Source organism: Telmatherina bonti (assembly GCF_933228915.1).
Source record: "Telmatherina bonti genome assembly, chromosome: 12".
Lineage (NCBI taxonomy): Eukaryota > Metazoa > Chordata > Actinopteri > Atheriniformes > Telmatherinidae > Telmatherina > Telmatherina bonti.
The window spans coordinates 35493831-35516567 of NC_136610.1; the positions used below are offsets into that span (position 1 = coordinate 35493831).

Below are 22737 nucleotides of genomic sequence, written 5' to 3' on the forward strand. Positions count from 1 at the left end.
ATGATGAGGCGGAACGGGAGATTCTCATCATGATGAGGCGGAACGGGAGATTCTCATCATGATGAGGCGGAACGGGAGATTCTCATCATGATGAGGCGGAACGGGAGATTCTCATCATGATGAGGTGGAACGGGAGATTCTCATGGTGATGAGGTGGAACGGGAGATTCTCATCATGATGAGGTGGAACGGGAGATTCTCATCATGATGAGGCGGAACGGGAGATTCTCATCATGATGAGGCGGAACGGGAGATTCTCATCATGATGAGGTGGAACGGGAGATTCTCATCATGATGAGGCGGAACGGGAAATTCTCATCATGATGAGGCGGAACGGGAAATTCTCATCATGATGAGGTGGAACGGGAGATTCTCATCATGATGAGGCGGAACGGGAGATTCTCATCATGATGAGGTGGAACGGGAGATTCTCATCATGATGAGGTGGAATGGGTAATTCTGGTCATGATGTGCAGCAACTGCATGATGCTTTATGTCAATTTGGAGCAAAAGCTCTAAAATGTTTTCAACACCTTGTTGGATCTGTTGCACCAAGAATGAAGAGGAGGAAAAAGGGATCCAACCTGGAACCTGCTAGGCGGACCCGATGAAGTGACTTATGAGTGTTTGATGGACGTCCGTAAAGTGACTTTTCATTTGTGTTGTTATTAAAACATTTTATTTTATTGCTCTCTTATAAGGAGGTTTTATTGTATAATCACAAGTTTTACTTTTCTATTTTTATTATACTTTAAATAATTTAATCTGTATTTTCTGTACTGTGAAGCACCTTCAGCAGGGGCTGTTTTAAATGTGCTAAATAAATAAAACTGAATTGAAAAACATGAAACATACTGTAGTTTCTGTGCTACTGAACACACCTGAATATAAGCTGGACCGAGCCTGCAGCGACAGCCACATCCACCGCCTTTAACGTGAAGACTGCATCGTGCATCTCATCCTGTGTTTTCAATGTGCAAAATGACTCGTTAGTAAAATCCATAAACTAGCCGAGTCATTGTTTAAGCCGTGTGAACAAGTATCGGCTTCCAGCCTGGAAATTACGACCATTTCTCAAAGTGTTGCGGGGAAATTGGTCTTCGTATGATCTCTTTCAGACCAACCTGCTGCTGAGCCAGTACAGCTGGCTTCTTTACACCGCCGCTGCTGACTGGCATCTTTAGTCACATTTCTCCTCTTTTTTTATTTTCCTACTTTTAACTCTTCTGCTCTGAAATAAACACCAACAATGAAGAGTTGAAGATGTTTGGGGGCTTTAAGGCCCGAGGGAATCCTCGCCGCTGTTTGACGCGGAGTTGCTGACTTAAATCAATCTCACCTTATGTGCCGGATTTTCTAAACGTTAGCAGAGGCTGCAGAGCCGCCTGCATTTCCTGTTACCTTGGAAACAAGGACTGGTTCTCCAGCAAGTGTTTCAGAAAAGGTGAGACTATGTCCAATCTCCTTAACAAATTTGCTTTATCCTCTTCATCAATCACCTGCGTCAGGATTACACTTCAAGTAAATCAGCCCAAGCAGGGAGTCGACTGGTCGAGGAAGCAGCTGGCTGAGGATGAGGAGGGTCTGAAGCTTCGTCTGAGCCCTGCATCTTTCTGCGGGATGACACGGAGCATGTGCACGTGACAACTGGGACTAAGTGGAGGACTTTGAAACGATGGAAAGCATCTAATCACTTCCCGCTCTGCAAGGAGCGCATGTTGACGTCTTTTTTAGCCTGAAATGACGTCGTCACGGCAACGGCGCGGAGACAAAAAGCAGAAGCATGCAAACATCTCTCTGATGATCACCTGTTAAATGTTACTGGTCTGACTGCGGTCCACCAGGGGTAAAGGGCTCTTCCTCTTGGGTGGTAAAACTGAATTTTTCGTGTGCATGTGTGTGTGTGTGCGTGTGTGTGTGTGTTGTAAGAGTTCACAGGTGTTTGGAGACAAGTTCGCATACATTTCCATTTTTAAGCAGGATCGGTGGGTATGAATATTTTTAAATTGGGGGAGCTGCACAACAGACTCTAGATCAAGCAGTACATGATCAAATGGGTCAGGTATGAGCCGTGCACGCACACACACACCCAAACGTTGTAAACGCTTGTTGCGGTTTGATGTTTGGCAGAAAATGTGCCGTATATGCAGAAGAGGGGGGGGTAGTCAGAGAGCGAGACAAACTTTTGTTCTGATGTAAACAAGCTGCGACCGGTTTGACTCGACGCTTTGATGTGGAGCTGCATCCTGCTGCAACATTTGTTCACGTGGCATCGTTCATGTTGCCCTTATTGTCGAGGTATTCCTCCAACCTGTTAAACACAAACGATGCAAAGTATCTGACTGCGCTGTCAGCTCGCTTAGTCAGGCGACTATTTTTAGCTTCATTCCTGACGATGCGAAGAGGAAGCAGGAGAGCAGCAGGGAGAGACAAAAGACAAACAGCATCTACAGTGACACCCGTCCAAGTGACTCTTTGAACCCTTTAAAGTGAGCATCGCTGGCTGTTCTCAACCCCATTAGTCGCTTTGAAAGATGCAACAGAGCAATTAGGCAGTTGGCACAAAGATAAGGCGAGGAGGGAGCTGGGGAGTTGTCAGGAGGCTTTACAGAAAGAATAACCCGACAAGATCGGACTTTAAAAAGACATTTGTAAAAAAAATCGAAGCTTCTAACATCCAGATACATGGTAGGGGAAATAAATGAGATGTGCAAAATGTATTTTTGCCTTTTTTCCCTGCATTTTAGTACAGTGTTCAGATTTTACATCTAAAAATAACCATGAATTTCACATCATGGTTGTTCAGAGACAAAGACAAACAGATGCAACCCGTGGGAAAGTCATCTGAGCGCCACGACTCCAAAATCAAAGCAGCGTTTTTAACAGCTGCACGAACATTTAGACTAAAGGATCTTTCTTTTTCTTTATTGTTTTCTTTAGTTTTATTCTAACTGGGTTGTGTGTGAAGTACTAGTACGTTACCTGCAGCAGAAAGCAGCCTGAGCAGCTTTAGTTTAGAAAAGCAGGTAATACGTATTTGGACAAAAACGTAGCTGTTTACCAAAACATCCTCAAGATACATTTATCTAATCAATATGGGCTTAAAGTTCAGACTCTCATCTTTAATTTGAGAGAATTCACATTCAAATTGGCAGAAAGATTTAAGAAATACAACTTTTTGATTGGACGGTTAACCCTAAAGCGATTTAATGGGCTGCATTCATTCAGTCATTATCCGAACAGCTTAGTCAGATCAACGGTCGCGGGGAAGCTGGAGCCTATCCCAGCAGTCTCATGGCGAGAGGCGTTCACCAGTCAAGCATGTAAAATGTGTGAAGTTGTGGCGTTTTCATGTGTAATCTGTCGCTGTGAGTCCATAACGTGCAGTCAACAGAGCTCTCTGTGCGAAAACAGATCCTCATTAGGCTGAATAAAAAGAATAAATCCATCAGGGAGATGGGAGAAATGTCAGGAATGAACAAATTACCAGTTTGGTACAATGTGAGACAAAGAGGAGGCGCTGGATGACTTGGGAATTCAAATGTCTGGATGTCTATGGAGAAAGAACAGAGGTGGATGTTTGCAGGATCGTTCCACAACATGCATGTGCTGAGTATGTGTTATCACTGTTCAGGTTGTGTGCAAAACTGGTGTAATCATTGTATCATGAGAGGCATGTTGAATAGCTGTACTGCAACAGCTAATGGAGATCAAAAATACAAATAAATACAAATGCACCCAGGAGAAGAACGATCTCTAGGAGGTATCGGTATACAGACGCTTCACCACATGGACCAAACCATCAATCAGCCTCGAGAATAGAAAGTCCAGATGAGACTTCACCAAAAACCATTAAAGAAGTCGAGTTTTTGGAACAGAAGAAACGAAGAACAACCACAACAATGGGAAGAAGAGCAGCTCTTCATCCATAGTACAGCACGGTGGCGGGAGTTTGATGGTATGGGAATGCATGGCTCCCTGGGTTGTCTGGGATCTTTTGATAATTTCAAGCAACTGGAGGAAATGTGTTCAGATTAAGCAAAGCTGATTGGATAAACAATGAGCCAAAACACACCAGCAACTGTTTAAAGCAAAGTAACTTTTATTCAATCTGCTTTTATTTTAATATAATTAATGATTTTCATTGTGATTTTGCTATTTGTGTTGTCATTTATGCTTAATTTGTTTGTTTTTACACCATCTGTAATGCTTTTAATGTTTAATGTGAAGCACTTGTACATGAATTGTCTTGTACATGAACGGTGCTGTATAAATAAAGTAGCCTAAAGAAAGAAAGTGGAATATTCTGCCATCAGATCTCAACCTGACTAACCATACATTTCAGAGAGGGGGTGGGCAGAAGGACCCACAGAACGGCAACAACCGAAGACAGATGCAGATGAAAAGTTTTTGACCCTGATTATTCCTGTACGAAACAAACATGTAAAGGATGATATCATATGTTGCTGCGTTGCAGGGCGAGTCTGTTTTATTTAAAGCGACCTTTAATATCTGACTTCCTGTAGATGTCGATGTCTGGTATGTTTTAACTTGTTGCTTGTTTGGCATCCAACACTGTTGTGGTACACAACTACCTTACTCTGTGTTAGTACGAGTAACTTTCAGTTCTACTAGTCTTGTAGCTAACAACTGCGTGCTAGTTGGCGTTAGCATCTTACACTGGAACAAAGAGTTATTTATTTTATAAATTTATTTAATCTTTGATGAATTCAGCTGCAAAGGAGGTCTTCCACACAATTTTTTTTTTTTTTGGTGTTTTACTTGAGTTTTAGGAAGGTGAAAAATACATCACCCTGTACTGCTCAGGTGTTTTCTACAGGAAGGGAACTTTAGCCAGACCATTGTCTCTTAGCTACCGTTGCTAACGTAGGATTGGTCAGTGGCGGTTCAAGGGTAGGACTTAGTGAAGGGTCCGTTACTTTAAGTCCCTGAAATGAAGAGAGTTTGCATAAAATGGTTGCAATTCTTAAATGTTTTACAGGACATTTTGTTTAAACTCTTGAATAAAACCTGGAAGTCTGTTCTTCACTTCCATCTTTGTTTAATTTCAAATCCAAGGTGGTGGCATGAAGAGCTCAAAACCAACTAGTTGTGTGTCATCTTCCATGGAGATGTGACAAGGAGGCGGACGCACATGCAGGACTGAGACGAGAGTCCAGCAGGTAAACTTAACATCAGGTTAAGACCAATTTCAAAGCAGAAAAAAAACATGTTTACAGCCTGGTACAAAAATCCTTTTTAGGTTTACCTTCATGACAACTGTGGGGGGGAGTGAATTTTTTTCTAACTCGCCCGTTTAAAAGTAATTGAATCTCGAAGTTCGGCATATTTAGGGGCGTGTCCTTTTGATTGACAGGTACCCGATCTCCCGCTTCAAGTAAGAAGAACGTAGAACAACTGCGGTTTTTAGCCGGTTAACAACGTGACTTAGCTTTAGCCCGCTTTCCTCCGTTAGCTGGTTAGCTCCTGTTATCTCGGGGTTAGCTCGGTTAGCTCTTAGCTACAGAAAGCTCGGAGTTCGCTCGATGTCAATCATCCACCATGACGCTCACAGCCCCCTCTCAGCTCCACCTCTTTGCCCATATTTGTATTTTCCTGGCGAGACAACACGCATGACCCTGCCAAGATGGTGATGGTAGGAACCGCCCACCAAGCTTCAATTCAGCTCTTCAGAAAATTACGGGTGACGTCACGGAGGCTCCGTCCATCTTATTTTATATACAGTCTGTGGTCTGGACGCTGCTGCCATTTTGGGTTTACTTCTTCTACTTTAATGTTTATTGTTAAGATCAGGTCTATGATCAATATAATTAATTTCACCTATCAGTGAGTTTAATGACGTCACCGATCGGGTTTCCGTCTCCTTCTCAGCGTCATCGATGGACCAAACCATAAAACTTCACGAACGCAGCTTAGGTTGGGAATTATGCCAGTGTGAACTAAATCTAAAACAAACCCACGAGGCAGAGCATTGTAATGATCCGTGAGTTGAGTTCTGAAGGACCGGGTCGACCTTGTCAATCACGAAGTTCATCAGAAGCAGCCAGAGTCCCTGCATGGCTTTGTCAGGTGTCTGCGAATGCGTACGGGCCGGAGGTTGAGCTTTTAATTAGGTGCGCCGGTAAGAGAAACTGCCAAAAAGAAGTGAAAAGGTTAGGGAAGGCCAGGTTCTGGTGGTAGATGAAGGGAGGTCACGGAAACGAGACAGGAGAGCCGTGTGCAGTCTTGAGCACTCATTATATCCTGACGGGGGTTAGTGGCAGATAACTGTGGAAAGCCACAGTCTGCAGAGTGAAATTTACACTCAGGAGCTACAAAGACTCAACAGACACTGCTATCAACATACAGCAAATATAATCTGCGAGGAAGGATTACATGCGTACACATAAACACATCTTAAAGAATACTAATGCCTTTTTAAAGCCCTAATTAAAAAGATTCATCAGACTTAATCAACCATGCGGGAACTGTCCTGACGGCACTGGACAGTAAACAGCTGGCAGCCACTGAACTGCTTTGTCATCTAGTGCAGAAAATCAACATGGTTACAGGCCTGATAATGGTTTGAAGGTATGGAGGGGAGGGTTCCTACTGGGAGGGGCGTCGAAGCAGTGGTCTTATTCAATGTGAAGGAAACTGAAACTAAGGTGATTCTAATAGCTGGAAAAATAATAAAAAAAAAGAGACAAGAAATACTTCTCCCCCATGAACAGAACTGTTAGAGGTAAAAACACTGTGCACGCTCCAGATTTACGCTTTGTTGTCTCATTTGTACATGAAGCATCAACAGGAACGCTGACACTAAATGCTTTTGTTGAGCGTGACTGAGAAGAAGCGGAGAGGTGGAACAGCCTTCCATCTGAGCTCCTTCCAAAAGTGTTGCACAAATTTCCTTGACTACTTATCCACTCGTTACACGGCCTGACCTTCTCCGAATATGATGCAACTCACTTTCTACGCTTGCACTTTGTGGTTTTTCTTCTCCAAACAAGTAACAGTTATAGAAAATGGACAGAAAATCTACTTCCACTTTTAAGGTTTTATGGATCAAATGTCTCGTGTCCGAAAGCAAAACTCGAAGTTAAGTTTGTTTCCGATTCCACAAAAGTTGTTTAATTTCAGAATAACTTAAAGCTGGGGTAAATAATGTTGCTCAGAGACATGTTTTGTAACCCCTGTTAGCACACCTTTCGAATTCTCGTGATATTTCGGCGCCGTCTCGCGGTAACTCGCGCAGCACATGGTCACGTGACTGCACCTTTTTTTTAACATGGTGCTGTTTGCGTTCAGGGAGGCACGGGGGAAACACCTAGAAGCGATGCATCAGAAAGTTTTCGAACTGACGCCGCCGTCCGGAGCAAGCGTGATGAGCTTAAATCACGTGGAATTGGCCGGGTTTTTTTTTTTGAGATCCACAAGAACCTGCGATGATGAGCTAAACCCAGGAAACTAACCATGACCTACATGTGGTGGGAGCCACACTATCCTGAACGTCAACAAGCCGTTGGAACTGGAATTCTAAAAACTGGAACCAGGATTTTTTTTTTTTTACCAGAACTATGTTTCCCTCTTGAGAATAGAAGGGATTTAGTTTGGTTGTATTTTTACCTGATTGACTTTAGAGTGCTGATTCCAGCATGTGTACTTGTTAATACTCCTGCAAATTGTTTCTGGTCATGACAAATGCACTATGAATATTTTTCCACATCTGCATAATAATAAGTATTGGCAAAAACCATCTTTGTCTGTTTGTTAATCTGGTCTGCAACGTCCTGGAGTGAATTTAAGTCTTCTGCTAGTATAACCCCTAGCCCATTTCAATTACTCTTGCATGCCTATTTAACCATCTGACTTAGACTTCAATGGCCACTACATTTTTAAAGTAAGTGCTACATGTTCCTCTGGGTGAAGCGGTTCCTTGTCCTGATAGTAGTCTATACATTCTGTAATCATGAGCAATAAGAAATATAGTTAGACCCCTCAGTTTACTGTAAATCTGTAAAAACTCTGACCAATCCAAACGTTCCGACCCAAATGGAGTTGTTCATTTCTTATATTTCGTAGCTTCTTCTCCCAGCTCCCCTCCTCCCCCTCCAGCAGTGCATACCTGATAGCTACACCCTGCATATAAACAGCGTGTTAGGATGAAAATACAAAGTAGTGAAGAAGAAACTCGGAAGGCAAACATGGCTGAGAAAATGCAGGAAGGATTTCCCGCTCAGTTTATTTGCCTCCTCCTGCTAAACAGCCGAGAAAGAGAAAATCGTTGGTGGAAAAAGCTGCGAATAAAAAAGCCTCGAATCACGCAAGGAGCAGAACAAGAGGGGGAGGAGCCAATGCAAGGGGAGGGGCCAAGATAGGGGAGGGGTCAAGGCAGGGGGTGGAGCCAAAACAGGGTGCTACCTTCACATCTTGCTAGCTCCCCAACATTACCTAACCCAGTTTTAATCTCAACATATAACTAGCAGCACATCAGTCTATATTCAGCATTTCAAGCTAAATCCTATTAAAAACTATTTTTCTTTCATTAATTGTTGTCTCAGTGAAATCCCAGATAAACATCAGAATGAAACGTCACTTAAATGTCTTTAAGAAAACTAATTCAGTCTTTAACGTGTTAACCAAGGCCTGGAGAGTCTGAGATGTTTTTGTACGAAGTAAAATTAGTCTTGTTACTAACTTTGTGCAAATGTGTATTTTGATCTGTTAATAAACATCAAACAGTTTCAACCTGTAAAATAACAAATAACAACAAGGACAAACCGCACTAACACTGCAGACATTTTACATATTTTTACCCTCAAACTCATGGATTTTATTGTGCTTGTGTTTGGAAACTTTCTGTGGATACACATTGTTGACATGTACAGATTGGACCATACGTGTACAATGATCAGCTTGTGTATACACTTGGGGTTTTGAGACTTATTTACTTACAGCTAACAGTTCCACACATATGTAGTGCAGTCTACATTCAGATATTTAGACTAAATCCTCACAAAAAGGGACCTTTTTTTTGCTAATTCTTATCTTGATAATATCACAGACAGCAAAGTCAGGCTAAAATATCATCTAACTGTCTTAAGGCCAACTTGTTTAGCCTTTTTATAACTGCACTATCATAAACTTTAACATATAACTGAGACCTGGAGGGTCTAAGATGTGGCCTTTTCATTAGTCTCATAATATATATAACTGCATAATACATAGTGGAAAAAAATGCTCGTTAGTAACTTTGTGCAAAAGTGTATTTATCTGTTAATAAATAAACAGTTTGAACCAGTAAAATAACTTGACACAAGCACAAACTGCACTAACACTGCAGACATTTTACATATTTTTACCCTTTAGCCTTTTTCTAACTATACTATCATAAACTTTAACCTCTAACGTGCTAACTGAGGCCTGGAGAGTCTGAGATGTAGCTCACGTCTCTGAAATTAGTCTCACAACATTAACAGAGGTCATTTGGCCAGCAATTTTGCTTAGAGTTGCAGCAGCTGACTTTGGGGTGAACTTGCCAGGACATAAGATGTTTTCCTCTTGTGGATAATAAATCTTACTGTAGAACAACGGACTCACTGTTCTAATTAAGCAGCTTATGGCTTTGATTTGGTAAAATGTGACTTTGAATTTGTCACTTAGGGAAAACACGAGGGAAAAATGTGCTTGTGGCTGACAGAGAGAGAGCGAGAGGGAGAGATATGTGTTGGGTTGGAGGTAAAAAGCAGAAAAAGCTGTGCCTATGATTCCCTGCTGGCTTCTAATTTAAGCCGCCGTCACACACTGATACCGCTTTCAATGCAATCAGTTTAATTTAAGATGTTGTCCGACGTTTATGACTTGAAGGGACACTGAAGCAGAGAGATTTACTGCAGGTGGATGTAAAGCAAAAACAGAGCTATCGACAGTTTAGCAACACAATTAATGACTCGAGTTCATCCCGGATGGAACATGCATGCATCACAGCCTGCATCTCCATCTCAGTGCATCCAAACGCCTCTGACGGAAAAATGTAAATAAATAAAAATAAAAACCTACCTGGATGCAGTGCGACCAGAGTGTTGCCAGGGAAACAAGACGTTGCCGACAGCTGCCCGGTAGCTGTAGACTCCCAACAGGCCAAGTGCAAGGGCCACCTTGGAGACCCACGAGCATCGTCTCTGAACCAGGAGGTAGATGAGAACCAAGCAGAACGCAGACAGCAGGGAGAGGATCATCTTGTGTTCAGAGCTGACAAAAGAAAAACAGAATGTCAAAATGTCAGAGGATGCAAAAATACCCTGCAGTCTAACATTATTCATCTTTATTCCAGACACATCGAGCCATATCTGCAAAAAAAAAAAACCACCCAAAAAACCCAAACAATGCATTTAATAAAACAACTATCCCTGCTGACACTTGTTCCAGTGCTTCCAGAAGCAGAAGGTATTCTTTGTATCTCTTAATTACATGATGCCATTCAAATTATATTTTTAATCCATTAATCAACACATTAACTTCCACATAAAATCCCTCAATGCAGCATGAAACGTACATTATTAAATACAAACACGTGAATTTCACTCGCCCAACTCTCTGGAACGGCACCAAACTGTTTCAAAATGCGCAGAGAACAGGAAGTACTTTGTGTCAAAAGATACATTTACATCTAAGCAGACAAGAATTACATGTGGAGTTCTGCAAGGTTCCATCCTGGGAACTCTTCAGTTTAACATCTACACGCTCCCACTTGCACAGACTGTTTATAAAAAGATGGGCGGAGCCTCCGTGACGTCAACCGTCGGTTTCTGAATACCTGAACTGAAGCCCATTAGACGGTTCCCACTATCACCATCTCAGCAACGTCATGTGTGTCGCCTGTGAGTGTGGGGGTGGATGATTGACCTCTTGAAAACTCGGACCTGCATGTAGCTAAGAGCTAACCCGGGGCTAACTGGAGCTAACCAGCTAATGGTGTAAATGAGAGCAAAAGCTAAATCATGTTGTTAGTAGGGCTGCTCGGTTATGGCAAAAATTACAATCACAATTATTTTGACTGAACTGAGATCTTTATTATGTAACACAATTATCCAGTATTTATAAACAACGCTGCGCGTCGTGGTGTTCTAGACTCCGTGTCGCGCATTATACCCGTCTAATGCACGGTTCCGAGTTGTTTAATCCATGGTCCTACACAGGAAACATTCTATAACAAATTTGTATTTCTTTTTTACAACACTTGCTAAATATGCCGAAGCATAGGAGCTATTTTACAGCAGCACAATGATGGTCTGGCTACTGTGTTGTTTTTTTCCATTGAAATGAAGACAGGGTTTTGTACATGTCACATTTCAAATCAGTCCAAATAATTTCTCACTGCTTTCTAGCTTATAGAAGAATGAACTTACTTGGGAAATTAGCACCTTCTGATACTGAAGTGTATTGATTATGAATCAAAAATCGGTTCTGAAGTGAATGGTGAGTTGTTGTGAGATTCACGTTCTGGTCGGACCAGGGATGTGAATGGCGGTATGGTTACACCAAAGTATTGTTTCCTGACAGCAGCATGAAGCCAGATGTTTACCATGATTAATTTAATTAGTATTTTTACACCTGCGTTCAGGTAAGAGACAGAAAATGAGGTCGCAGTTATTCTTGTTTTTAATAAACTCAACGTCTTTTCAAAATTCATGTACATTATTCTGCTTTTCAGCCAGTTTTCTCTTGTCTATTTTAATGAAGCATGCGGGATATTTTTACCGAGCATGTAAATATTTTTAATGCCCCAACACCGAGCCATATCTAGTTTTACCCACACTGACCCGGGTTTTCAAAGTGGCATCAGTGATGAAAGACTTTATTCCACACATCCAAACTCAAACTCATTCATATTAAACATATTAATGCAAACTTTTCATTTATTTAAATTAACGTCGGAAGAACAAAAATAAACAGCTTATTTCCGTTTAGCTGATCAAGGAGAAAACTTTACCGCTGTCAGTCACATCCTGCAGCGTGACGTTAAATGTTAAAAGCAACACGGATCTGTTGGACTGAAAGGCGTACAGTGTGAAATTATGCCACGCTGAGCACAGACAGGAAATAATAAGACCTCAAAGGACATGTCGCAGCTGAGCAGGAGCTGCGTGTTCGCCATTATCTGGATCAGGCAGCAAGGAGGGTTGGCACTTTGAGACTAGAGGAGGCATAGTGCTACCTGGATCTCATTATCAAAGCAACAGGCAGTACGGGCAGCAAGAAAAGGGCAGCAGGGGTCTGGAAGAGGTCAGGATCCACCATCTCTGCTCCGCAAGGCGAGCAGAGTATAATCCCCCGTCCTGGGCTGAATATAAATGGAACAGTCACAGCTTCATCCGACAGCCGGAGTAATCACAAGCGGCTGCGTTCTGTCAGCTGCTCGGCCAGAAAAACGTGGGAAATGTTTCAGTGTGAAGAGACGAGACATATGCTGTGTGATGAATCCAAACCAAAGATCAGTGCAGCTCGTCCCCCGTTCATTTCACTCCAGTTAATTATGTTTAACTCGGCCCGAACCATGTCAGAAAACCTAACTGGGACTTTTCTGACAAATATTGTGGTTAAATCTTTAATATTCCAGCTTTGGTTCAGTGTTCAGGCAGAGAGAAAAGGATGACTGACGCAGGATGAACGGCTTCATTCAGCAGCTGCACGACGCCACATGTCGCCGAACACGGAAGTTTCCTCTCCAACAGGTCGATGCCGCGTTTCCCTGCACGCTTCCTACGAAATCGCACCCCCATACACACACATACACACCCATACCTGCAGGTGCAGGTGAGCACACACTCATGCATCAGATGGAAAATTCAAGAAAATGATATGAGACAATGTTTCTCTTATATGACAACATAATATTTTGTAAATATTTCCATAGAATAGATCAAATAAATAAACAAAATAAAAAGTCAAATAATATTAAATACAAAGAAAAGTGTCTGTAAAAGTAAAATGTATGTGAAAAATGTGGCTTTGATTGTTATTAATTCATGAGTAAATCAGTAAAACCGTCTTCAGGACATTTTAGAAGTCAGACTATTTTCTGTCTCAGCCGTTTATGGATCATTAATCCATGATGAGGACAGAAAATGTGACGTCTGAGCCGAGTGCAGCTGCCGTGTGATGTTTACACGACTGTCGCAGCAGAAACGACAGGAAGGAGTGGGCGTGGAAAACCGTGGACGCTGCAGGGGGGAAAGCTGGATCTGGTGCTGCGTAACGTGGCACAGAAACTCTGGAAGACGTCTGTCTCGTCTCTGTGGGACAGAAACTCTGGAAGACGTCTGTCTTGTCGCTGTGGGACAGAAACTCTGGAAGACGTCTGTCTCGTCGCTGTGGGACAGAAACTCTGGAAGACGTCTGTCTCGTCGCTGTGGGACAGAAACTCTGGAAGACGTCTGTCTCGTCGCTGTGGGACAGAAACTCTGGAAGACGTCTGTCTCGTCGCTGTGGGACAGAAACTCTGGAAGACGTCTGTCTCGTCGCTGTGGGACAGAAACTCTGGAAGACGTCTGTCTCGTCTCTGTGGGACAGAAACTCTGGAAGACGTCTGTCTCGTCGCTGTGGGACAGAAACTCTGGAAGACGTCTGTCTCGTCTCTGTGGGACAGAAACTCTGGAAGACGTCTGTCTCGTCTCTGTGGGACAGAAACTCTGGAAGACGTCTGTCTCGTCTCTGTGGGACAGAAACTCTGGAAGACGTCTGTCTCGTCTCTGTGGGACAGAAACTCTGGAAGACGTCTGTCTTGTCGCTGTGGGACAGAAACTCTGGAAGACGTCTGTCTTGTCGCTGTGGGACAGAAACTCTGGAAGACGTCTGTCTCGTCGCTGTGGGACAGAAACTCTGGAAGACGTCTGTCTCGTCTCTGTGGGACAGAAACTCTGGAAGACGTCTGTCTCGTCTCTGTGGGACAGAAACTCTGGAAGACGTCTGTCTCGTCGCTGTGGGACAGAAACTCTGGAAGACGTCTGTCTCGTCTCCGTGGGACAGAAACTCTGGAAGACGTCTGTCTCGTCGCTGTGGGACAGAAACTCTGGAAGACGTCTGTCTCGTCGCTGTGGGACAGAAACTCTGGAAGACGTCTGTCTCGTCGCTGTGGGACAGAAACTCTGGAAGACGTCTGTCTCGTCTCTGTGGGACAGAAACTCTGGAAGACGTCTGTCTCTGTGGAACAGAAACTCTGGAAGTCGTCTGTCTCTGTGGGACAGAAACTCTGGAAGTCGTCTGTCTCTGAGGGACAGAAACTCTGGAAGACGTCTGTCTTGTCGCTGTGGGACAGAAACTCTGGAAGACGTCTGTCTCGTCGCTGTGGGACAGAAACTCTGGAAGACGTCTGTCTCGTCGCTGTGGGACAGAAACTCTGGAAGACGTCTGTCTCGTCGCTGTGGGACAGAAACTCTGGAAGACGTCTGTCTCGTCTCTGTGGGACAGAAACTCTGGAAGACGTCTGTCTCGTCGCTGTGGGACAGAAACTCTGGAAGACGTCTGTCTCGTCTCTGTGGGACAGAAACTCTGGAAGACGTCTGTCTCGTCTCTGTGGGACAGAAACTCTGGAAGACGTCTGTCTCGTCGCTGTGGGACAGAAACTCTGGAAGACGTCTGTCTCGTCGCTGTGGGACAGAAACTCTGGAAGACGTCTGTCTCGTCGCTGTGGGACAGAAACTCTGGAAGACGTCTGTCTCGTCTCTGTGGGACAGAAACTCTGGAAGACGTCTGTCTCGTCGCTGTGGGACAGAAACTCTGGAAGACGTCTGTCTCGTCTCTGTGGGACAGAAACTCTGGAAGACGTCTGTCTCGTCTCTGTGGGACAGAAACTCTGGAAGACGTCTGTCTCGTCGCTGTGGGACAGAAACTCTGGAAGACGTCTGTCTCGTCGCTGTGGGACAGAAACTCTGGAAGACGTCTGTCTCGTCTCTGTGGGACAGAAACTCTGGAAGACGTCTGTCTCGTCTCTGTGGGACAGAAACTCTGGAAGACGTCTGTCTCGTCGCTGTGGGACAGAAACTCTGGAAGACGTCTGTCTCGTCGCTGTGGGACAGAAACTCTGGAAGACGTCTGTCTCGTCGCTGTGGGACAGAAACTCTGGAAGACGTCTGTCTCGTCGCTGTGGGACAGAAACTCTGGAAGACGTCTGTCTCGTCTCTGTGGGACAGAAACTCTGGAAGACGTCTGTCTCGTCGCTGTGGGACAGAAACTCTGGAAGACGTCTGTCTCGTCGCTGTGGGACAGAAACTCTGGAAGACGTCTGTCTCGTCGCTGTGGGACAGAGCTGCTGTGTTCTGTGTTACTCTGACACGGCAACACGTATGATGATTCTGACACGTCTGCAGTGACCTCACACACTACAGCTGCTGTAAACATGCAGATCTACGTCATTTCTTCAGGGTTTGCCGTTTCAGACGTGAAGCAGAAAAAGGAAACCTCGTCTTGAAGATGCTGAACAATGAAAGAGGCCGCCTCACTCTTGTCGTCTTCGACGGTATTTTCTTCTGTCTTGCCTCACCGTTAACCCTCGCTGTGCTGAAAAGGAGTTCTACTTCTGCCCTGTGACATCCACGCCTCCTCACGTCCACATCCAAACGGGAACTATGAGGCAGACTATCACACAAAACGCTTCCATTACAACCCCAGGTTAAATGTGTCCTGTTTATCTTTCTATAACAAGAGAAAAGCAGTGGAATCATCCGTCTCAGTGGAGTTTATGTATATAATATAGGATTAAACACATTTTAATTTAACTCTTTTAGTAAAACAAAGACATTAAGCATCCTTATCTTCTGTTTTACTGGATGGAAAACTGAAGCAGCACACGGACCGCCACACCGCCATCTTTTTTGCCATTTAAAGAACCGAAGCGTCACAAACGGTTATTCTAACATTCACATTGTGTACGTTACGCATCTTTCAGCTCAACTTTCAGCTTCACAGCCAACAACATTCCCATCTCATCCAACTCTCACTGCCATCAGCCGTCATTCAGTCCAGGCAGCAGCTGTCCGTCTGCCGAGGCCTCGACATGCGCCGCACCATGCCGAAGATTTAGCAAACAACCAGTTAATGAACACAGCTGAGCGTTTAGCAGCTGATAGCCACATGTCTCCCTCAGGAGTCGGTAGAAACTATAACATGGGAGGAATGAACGGTGACCTAAATAAAAATTAAAACATGACCAGAAGCAGGAATTTGCGAACACATTCCCCGTCTCAGCTGGGTAATGTAATAACATGTCAGCGTTGACATTTACAGTCAGACACTCTGCTACATGTACACAAACACACAATACAGACATAAATGACATAAATGAACAGAAATTCTGTCATTTTTAGGTTTAATTAATTTATTTTCATGTTGTTATTTAACATTATAACGATGTTTCTGCAGAGTGTTTGCAGTGTGACTTGCTAAGGGACAGATTTACTAATGCCTCCCGCCTGAGGCAAACTTTTTGACAGTAAGTTATTGTTGATATTTACAAACAAGATGCAGAGGTACACGAGTATCTGAAAGGCGTGGAAGCAGCTATTTGCACCTGGCTCTGTGATATATGGAGAAACAGGAGAAAAATGCATCTAAATGTTCTGACTTTCTCTCAGCAGAGCATTTGTAGGATTTTCTTTCATCATTAGCTAAACAGACAGGTAAGAGCAGGGCCGGATTAAAAGTGCAGAGGGCCCTGGGCCCAGAGTGTTCCAGGGCCCCCTTCTCCACCGCAACATTGTGAAAATTGTGAATGATACGCTGCGAAACGACATTTCTAACATCTCTTAGTCAGTGGTACCAATAGCAACACACTAGACACTTTTCATGTCCAAACTGCTGGTATATGCTCTATGTGGGCCCTACATGGGCCCCAGGGGGAACCTATGTGGGCCCCAAGTGGGTGTGGGCCCCTGGGTCTGTGCCGAAAATGCCCATTGGATAATACAGCCTTGAGAGCATCCCATCGGATAATTCCTGCATGAATGATGATGTTTAACCCAAACTTCTGCGTGAGAAGCTTCTCATCATGTCAGAAGACAAGACACATTCTGTGGTCGTGGAAAATAACAAATTATTTGCATCAGGCAGAGAAAACATGTAATGAGATGAATAAACCGCTAAAAGTGGGTAAAAAAATGTCCAACGCATCATTAAAAACTGGAAGGATGGTGGGAAACCATTGTCTTCCAGGAAGAAATGTGATGGGAAAACATCCTGAATGATGGTGATCACTCAAACGTTTGATGAGATCAGATGGAAGAAAAACAGTGGTAGAACTCAGGACCATGTTTAATGGTAAAAGAGCAAACAGTCACATGAACAATGTGATCAGCTAAACCAGGTGTGTCCAGCTCCGGTCCTCGAGGGCCATAATCCTGCAGGTTTCCATGTATGCTCCAACACATCTGACTCAAACTAACCAGTCATTGTGCTGAACTTCATCAAATAACCAGAGAAAAGGTTGCAAGGGAGCAGAAAGACTGGACTCTGGAGCTCGAAGAAGGTTTTGAGGTCCTGTTCCAGAGTGATGGAGTATCAGGGTAGGAAGAGAAGCAGAAGAACTGATGAAGCCAGCATGCTTCGTGTCTATGGTACAAGCCTGTCGGGCCGTCTATGATCTGTTGAGGGTCAGGTCTGGGTTCAGCAGCTTTATGTGTCCAAAGACTGAGGTCAGCTGATACCTGAATATGCTGAACGAGCAGATTACTCCATCTTCACTGATCACCAGGACGTTTGAGGTTTACAATTCCAGAAAGGAAGAGGAGGAACAGGAGATTCCATTTTCACATATGGATAGACCACAGACTGTATATAAAGAGATGGACGTAGCCTCCGTGATGTCAGCCATAGGTTTCTGAAGAGCGGAACTGAAGCTCGGTGGGCGGTTCCTACCATCACCATCTTGACAGGGGCATGCACGGGCAAAGAGGTGAAGCTGAGAGGGGGGCTATGAGCGTCATGGTGGATGATTGACATCTAGCGAACTCCGAGCTTTCTGTAGCTAAGAGCTAACCGAGCTAACCCGGAGATAACTGGAGCTAACCAGCTAAGGGAGGTAAGCGGGCTAAAGCTAAGTCACGTTGTTAACCGGCTAAAAACCGCGGTTGTTCTACGTTCTTCTTACTTGAAGCGGGAGATCGGGTACCTGTCAATCAAAAGGACACGCCCCTAAATATCCCGAACTTCAAGATTAAATTACTTTTAAACGGGCGAGTTAGAAAGAATTCACTCCCCCCACAGTTGTCATGAAGGTAAACCTGACCTATTAAACCTAAAATGGATTTTTGTACCAGGCTGTAAACATGTTGATTTCCGCTGTAAACATGTTTATTTCCGCTATAAACATGTTTATTTCTGCTATAAACATGTTTATTTCTGCTGTGAAGTTGGTCTTTTTGACATGGGAGTCTATGGGGATTTGCTTTGTTTTGGAGACCCTAGTGGATGAAGGGGGAACTGCAGTTTTATACATTTCTTCATAGGCTTCACTTTTTACCACCATTTTTCATATACGGTCTATGGGATAGACCAGCAGAGAGTCCAGACCTTTGGGAATCTTTGGGAAGTCATCGGGGTAAGACGGTCAAGTTGTTTATGCTCGCTCTTTAAGTAAGATGTTCTCAAAAGAACGTAAATAAAGCTTATGTCCTTCTAATTTAATCTAGTTAGTTGCCTGTTTATTATGAAGATCAGCACAAACAGCAGAACTGGACACGTCATGGTTAATTCATGAAAACATGATAATTTCTCAGTGAATCGGTGTGAATGCTGATGTAAAAGAAACGGGAATAAAACTGCTGTTTGCTGGTTAATGTGGTGCAGAGGTTATGACGGGATGTGACTGTATGAGTGGTGGAGATGCATCATGTCATCATGTTAAGTGATATGTATATGATCAGATTAAGCTGCTTGTATTCAAAGCGATGACATACCAATCAGACCAATGTATAAGTAATAATCAGTAAATACTATAAGTTTATTATATTGATTAGTTCTGTAATGTGAAAGTAGCTTCACTTACAGCAGGAGGTTTTTTGCTGCAACTGTGTTTGAATTATCTGCACTAGATCAATGGGCTGAAGACTACCGCCTCTGTAACCAGCAGTGTCTCAGGAACGCTAGTCTGTAACTGTGATGGATATCTGACCCTTTAGCTGATCTACCGAGATTTTCCAGAATTTCAGGAGGTTTACGATCCAGACACGGTATAAAGTGTTGATATGGAGTCTCTACATGGTGAATCCAGAATGACTGATCCATGGTAACACCATTATTTATTACATTTTCATCAATAAAAAAGACCAATATTACTAGTATGTTGCTAAGAAACCTCTTTTTTCAGTTGAAAATGGTGATTAGGTCACTTACTGTTAAATATTTTACCAATCAGAGAGCTTAAACTGATGATAATGTCCAATCAGAAGCAGCTAAAGATCAATGAGTGAACAGAAAAAAAAGAAAACAATGGTCCTCTCTGAAGACAAGAATTGTTTAGATGCACATGGAGACAAAAAAGATGAGTTGGAGTGAGTTTTGTGAGGTAAATGGTTACATAAATACCTGTAAATGATTATAAGTGTAAACATGTATGTCATTTCTGGGCTATAAGTCGTTTCTTAATTAACAATGTTTGAATCCTGCGGCTTAAACAATGATGCGGCTAGTTTATGGACTTTTACTGGCTAAAGAGTAATTTTCATGGACACACCGTCATCATAGAAAACACTTAAAGACGTGATTATGATGTAGCTTTCATGTTAAAGACAAACAAAAGAAAAACAAAGCAACAGGTAGACCAAAACTAGCAAAAAATGACTTTATAATAAATGATATTCCAGAAAGCTGGTGTAGCTCACCTGTTCAGCCAATGGCCGACATCAGGAAGATGAGCCCACTGAACTCCTGTTTGGTTGAGCGAACGCAGCAGCCTGCAGCAGACCAAGGTGAAAGGGGGCGTGGCCAAAGCAAGCCATTTCTCTGAGTACATATCGGACTTGGGGTGAGGACAGGCATGGCTGTCTTTGGCAGGGAGGAGATGCTCCTCTTTGTCTGCAGAGCCACTCTGCTCTCTGAAGTACTTTCGGCAGACATCTTGGAAGACGGTGAGGCAGAGCGTGTTGAGCAGGAAGTACCACGTCTGATGCTCCTCCTCTACGAAGCTGCTGGCTGCCAAGCTCAGCGTGTGACCGACGGTGCCCGCAAGCAGCAAGACGTCCAGCTCCGACAGCAACCACTCATCGCCGGCGCTCCTCTGGGGGGACTATGGAAAAGGAAAAAATACATAAAAGTTCACACAGACTGCCTTTGCGTTTCACAGTTAAATTGCCGACACACTGATATATGGAGCCAAATCCACAGCAACCGTAATACGTTATTACCGTAAACAGCAATGGCGGCAATGAAGTGAATTTAATTGTTAAACGCACAAAAACTAAGTTAATTGAAAAGAGACAAAATTACGTGCAAACCGATGCAGGAGATTGACTGAACTGCCTGTACATCTGCGTATTATGGAAAAATTCTAACCATCAAAGATGAGGAGTCTGGACGGGATTGAAAATCTTTAAAGTTTATTGAACAGAGAATGGAAAAAAAGCGTTTCAGCAGCAAGTGGAGAAACCATTCAGAAGTCTGATGGAGCAGAAGTCTGGAGGCGATCTGATCTAAAAACAGCTAAGCTAAGATTCACTAAGATAAGCTAAGATAAGCTAAGCTAAGATGCAATGAGATAAGATAAGCTAAGACAAGATAAGCTAACATAAGATATGTTAAGCTAAGCTAAGATATGTTAAGATATGCTAAGATACGCTAAGATACGCAAAGATACGCTAAGCCTAGAAAAGCTAAGCTAAGATACTCTAAGTTACGCTAAGCTAAGAAAAGCAAAACAGAGCAAATCCCCATAGACTCCCATGTTAAAAAGACAAACTTCACAGCAGAAATAAACACGTTTACAGCAGAAATAAACATCTTTACATCCTGGTACAAAAATCCATTTTAGGTTTAATAGGTCAGGTTTACCTTCATGACAACTGTGGGGGTAGTGGATTTTTTTCTAACTCGCCCGTTTAAAAGTAATTTAATCTCAAAATTTGGCATATTTTAGGGCGTGTCCTTTTGATTGACAGGTACCCGATCTCCCGCTTCAAGTCAGAAGAACGTAGAACAACCGCGGTTTTTAGTCGGTTAACAACGTGACTTAGCTTTAGCCCGCTTACATCCGTTAGCTGGTTAGCTCTTGTAAACTCCTGTTATCTCTGGGTTAGCTCGGTTAGCTCTTAGCTACAGAAAGCTTGGTGTTTGCTCGATGTCAATCATCCGCCATGACACTCACAGCCCCCCTCTCAGCTCCACCTCTTTGCCCATATTTGGATTTTCCGGACAAGACGACACGCATGCCCCTGCCAAAATGGCGATGGTAGGAACCGCCCACTGAGCTTTAATTCAGTTCTTCAGAAACCTACAGGTGACATCACGGAGGCTCTGCCCATCTTTTTATATACAGTCTATGGATGCAAGGTGAATGCCGAATTAGCCATTGAAAGGAGGTACATAAAAAATGACAAAAGTTGATTAGTGTGTCTTTAAGAATAAATGGAGGGTAAAAGACCTGATGTGTCTCAGCAGAACGTGGAAAAATAAGTCTCTGTCATTCCTTCTTTAGTCAGCTTGATTGCTGTAACAGTGTCTTTACAGACTCCCTAAAAAAAATCAATCCGACATCTTCAGCTCTTTCAGAACTGCTGCTCTGTTTCTCACCAAGACCAAGAAAATGGACCGTATCAGTCCAGTTCTGAGCTCTAAACTCATCCTGCCTAAAACTGCTGCCGACGACGAGCAGAGAAGACTTTGTGAAGAATCCGATGATCCATCACAAGTAGCTTGTGTTTTTCAAGCCTTGCCACTGCAGACACTGACCATGAGACACCATCATGAATCACGACCCACACATCCCATCTTTTAGGCTGGCGCTTCTCCAGCCCACTATGCAAATGATTTAATTCAATGCAAAGTCAGTTCAAACCGAGTTCAGCCGGCTTCGTGGCTTAGTGGTAATATTTCAGACCAACCAACAACAGGCATGCATCTTAGCCTGTTTACCTTGATGACAGAGAGGCAGACTGGTTACACTACCTGCGGGCTACGGGGGTGGGCTTGCTTGGGACTGAGCTGTAAATGATTTTACCTTTAAAATACAAAAAAATACCTGCCAGCAGAACATTGTTTAGTTCTAGGACATGTTGGGTAGTTAAATATTTAGGTCTGGTAGTTACACTCCAAACCAAATGACAAAAGAGAACAAATTCAGGATTTTGAATCAAAGGCTGGAAACATTTTTATGGTTTAACAAAAGAAACGCGTCTAATTAAAATCTCTTCAGTCATGATGTTTGTTGCAAATTTTAGAAGATGTCAAGGTTAAACCCTTAGTGAAAATATTTTTATTTCATATTTTTATAGATTCAGATCTTTGGATAATCAGTTTATTCATTCACAAACACCACAAAGTGTTCAGATGAAACATGTCATGGTGAATTTACCCCACAGAGTCAGAGAATTATGCTTTTGCATTGCTTTCTGATTAAGATTTTATTCATAATGCACTTTCCAAACAAAAATCAGCACAAAATAAGAAATAAACTAAGTGGACTGGATACAAGCCTCCTCCGCTCAGTCAGTCAAGGAAATCTTCTCTTTTCATTCAGATAAACACTATT

The 22737-nt window shown here is 43.1% G+C and overlaps 1 protein-coding gene across 1 annotated transcript in view; it reads right to left on the bottom strand.

Moving 5' to 3' along the window:
• pigg (phosphatidylinositol glycan anchor biosynthesis class G (EMM blood group)) overlaps positions 1 to 22737 on the bottom strand; it is a gene marked incomplete at its 3' end in the record, with an annotated part of 109359 nt that overhangs the window by 24509 nt on the left and 62113 nt on the right. The window contains exons 8-9 of the mRNA XM_079249810.1: positions 19877 to 20280; positions 10062 to 10253 (exon numbers count right to left, since the gene is read on the bottom strand). Coding sequence (XP_079105936.1) covers positions 10062 to 10253; positions 19877 to 20280 — 596 coding nt within the window. The remainder of the gene's footprint in view (positions 1 to 10061; positions 10254 to 19876; positions 20281 to 22737) is intronic.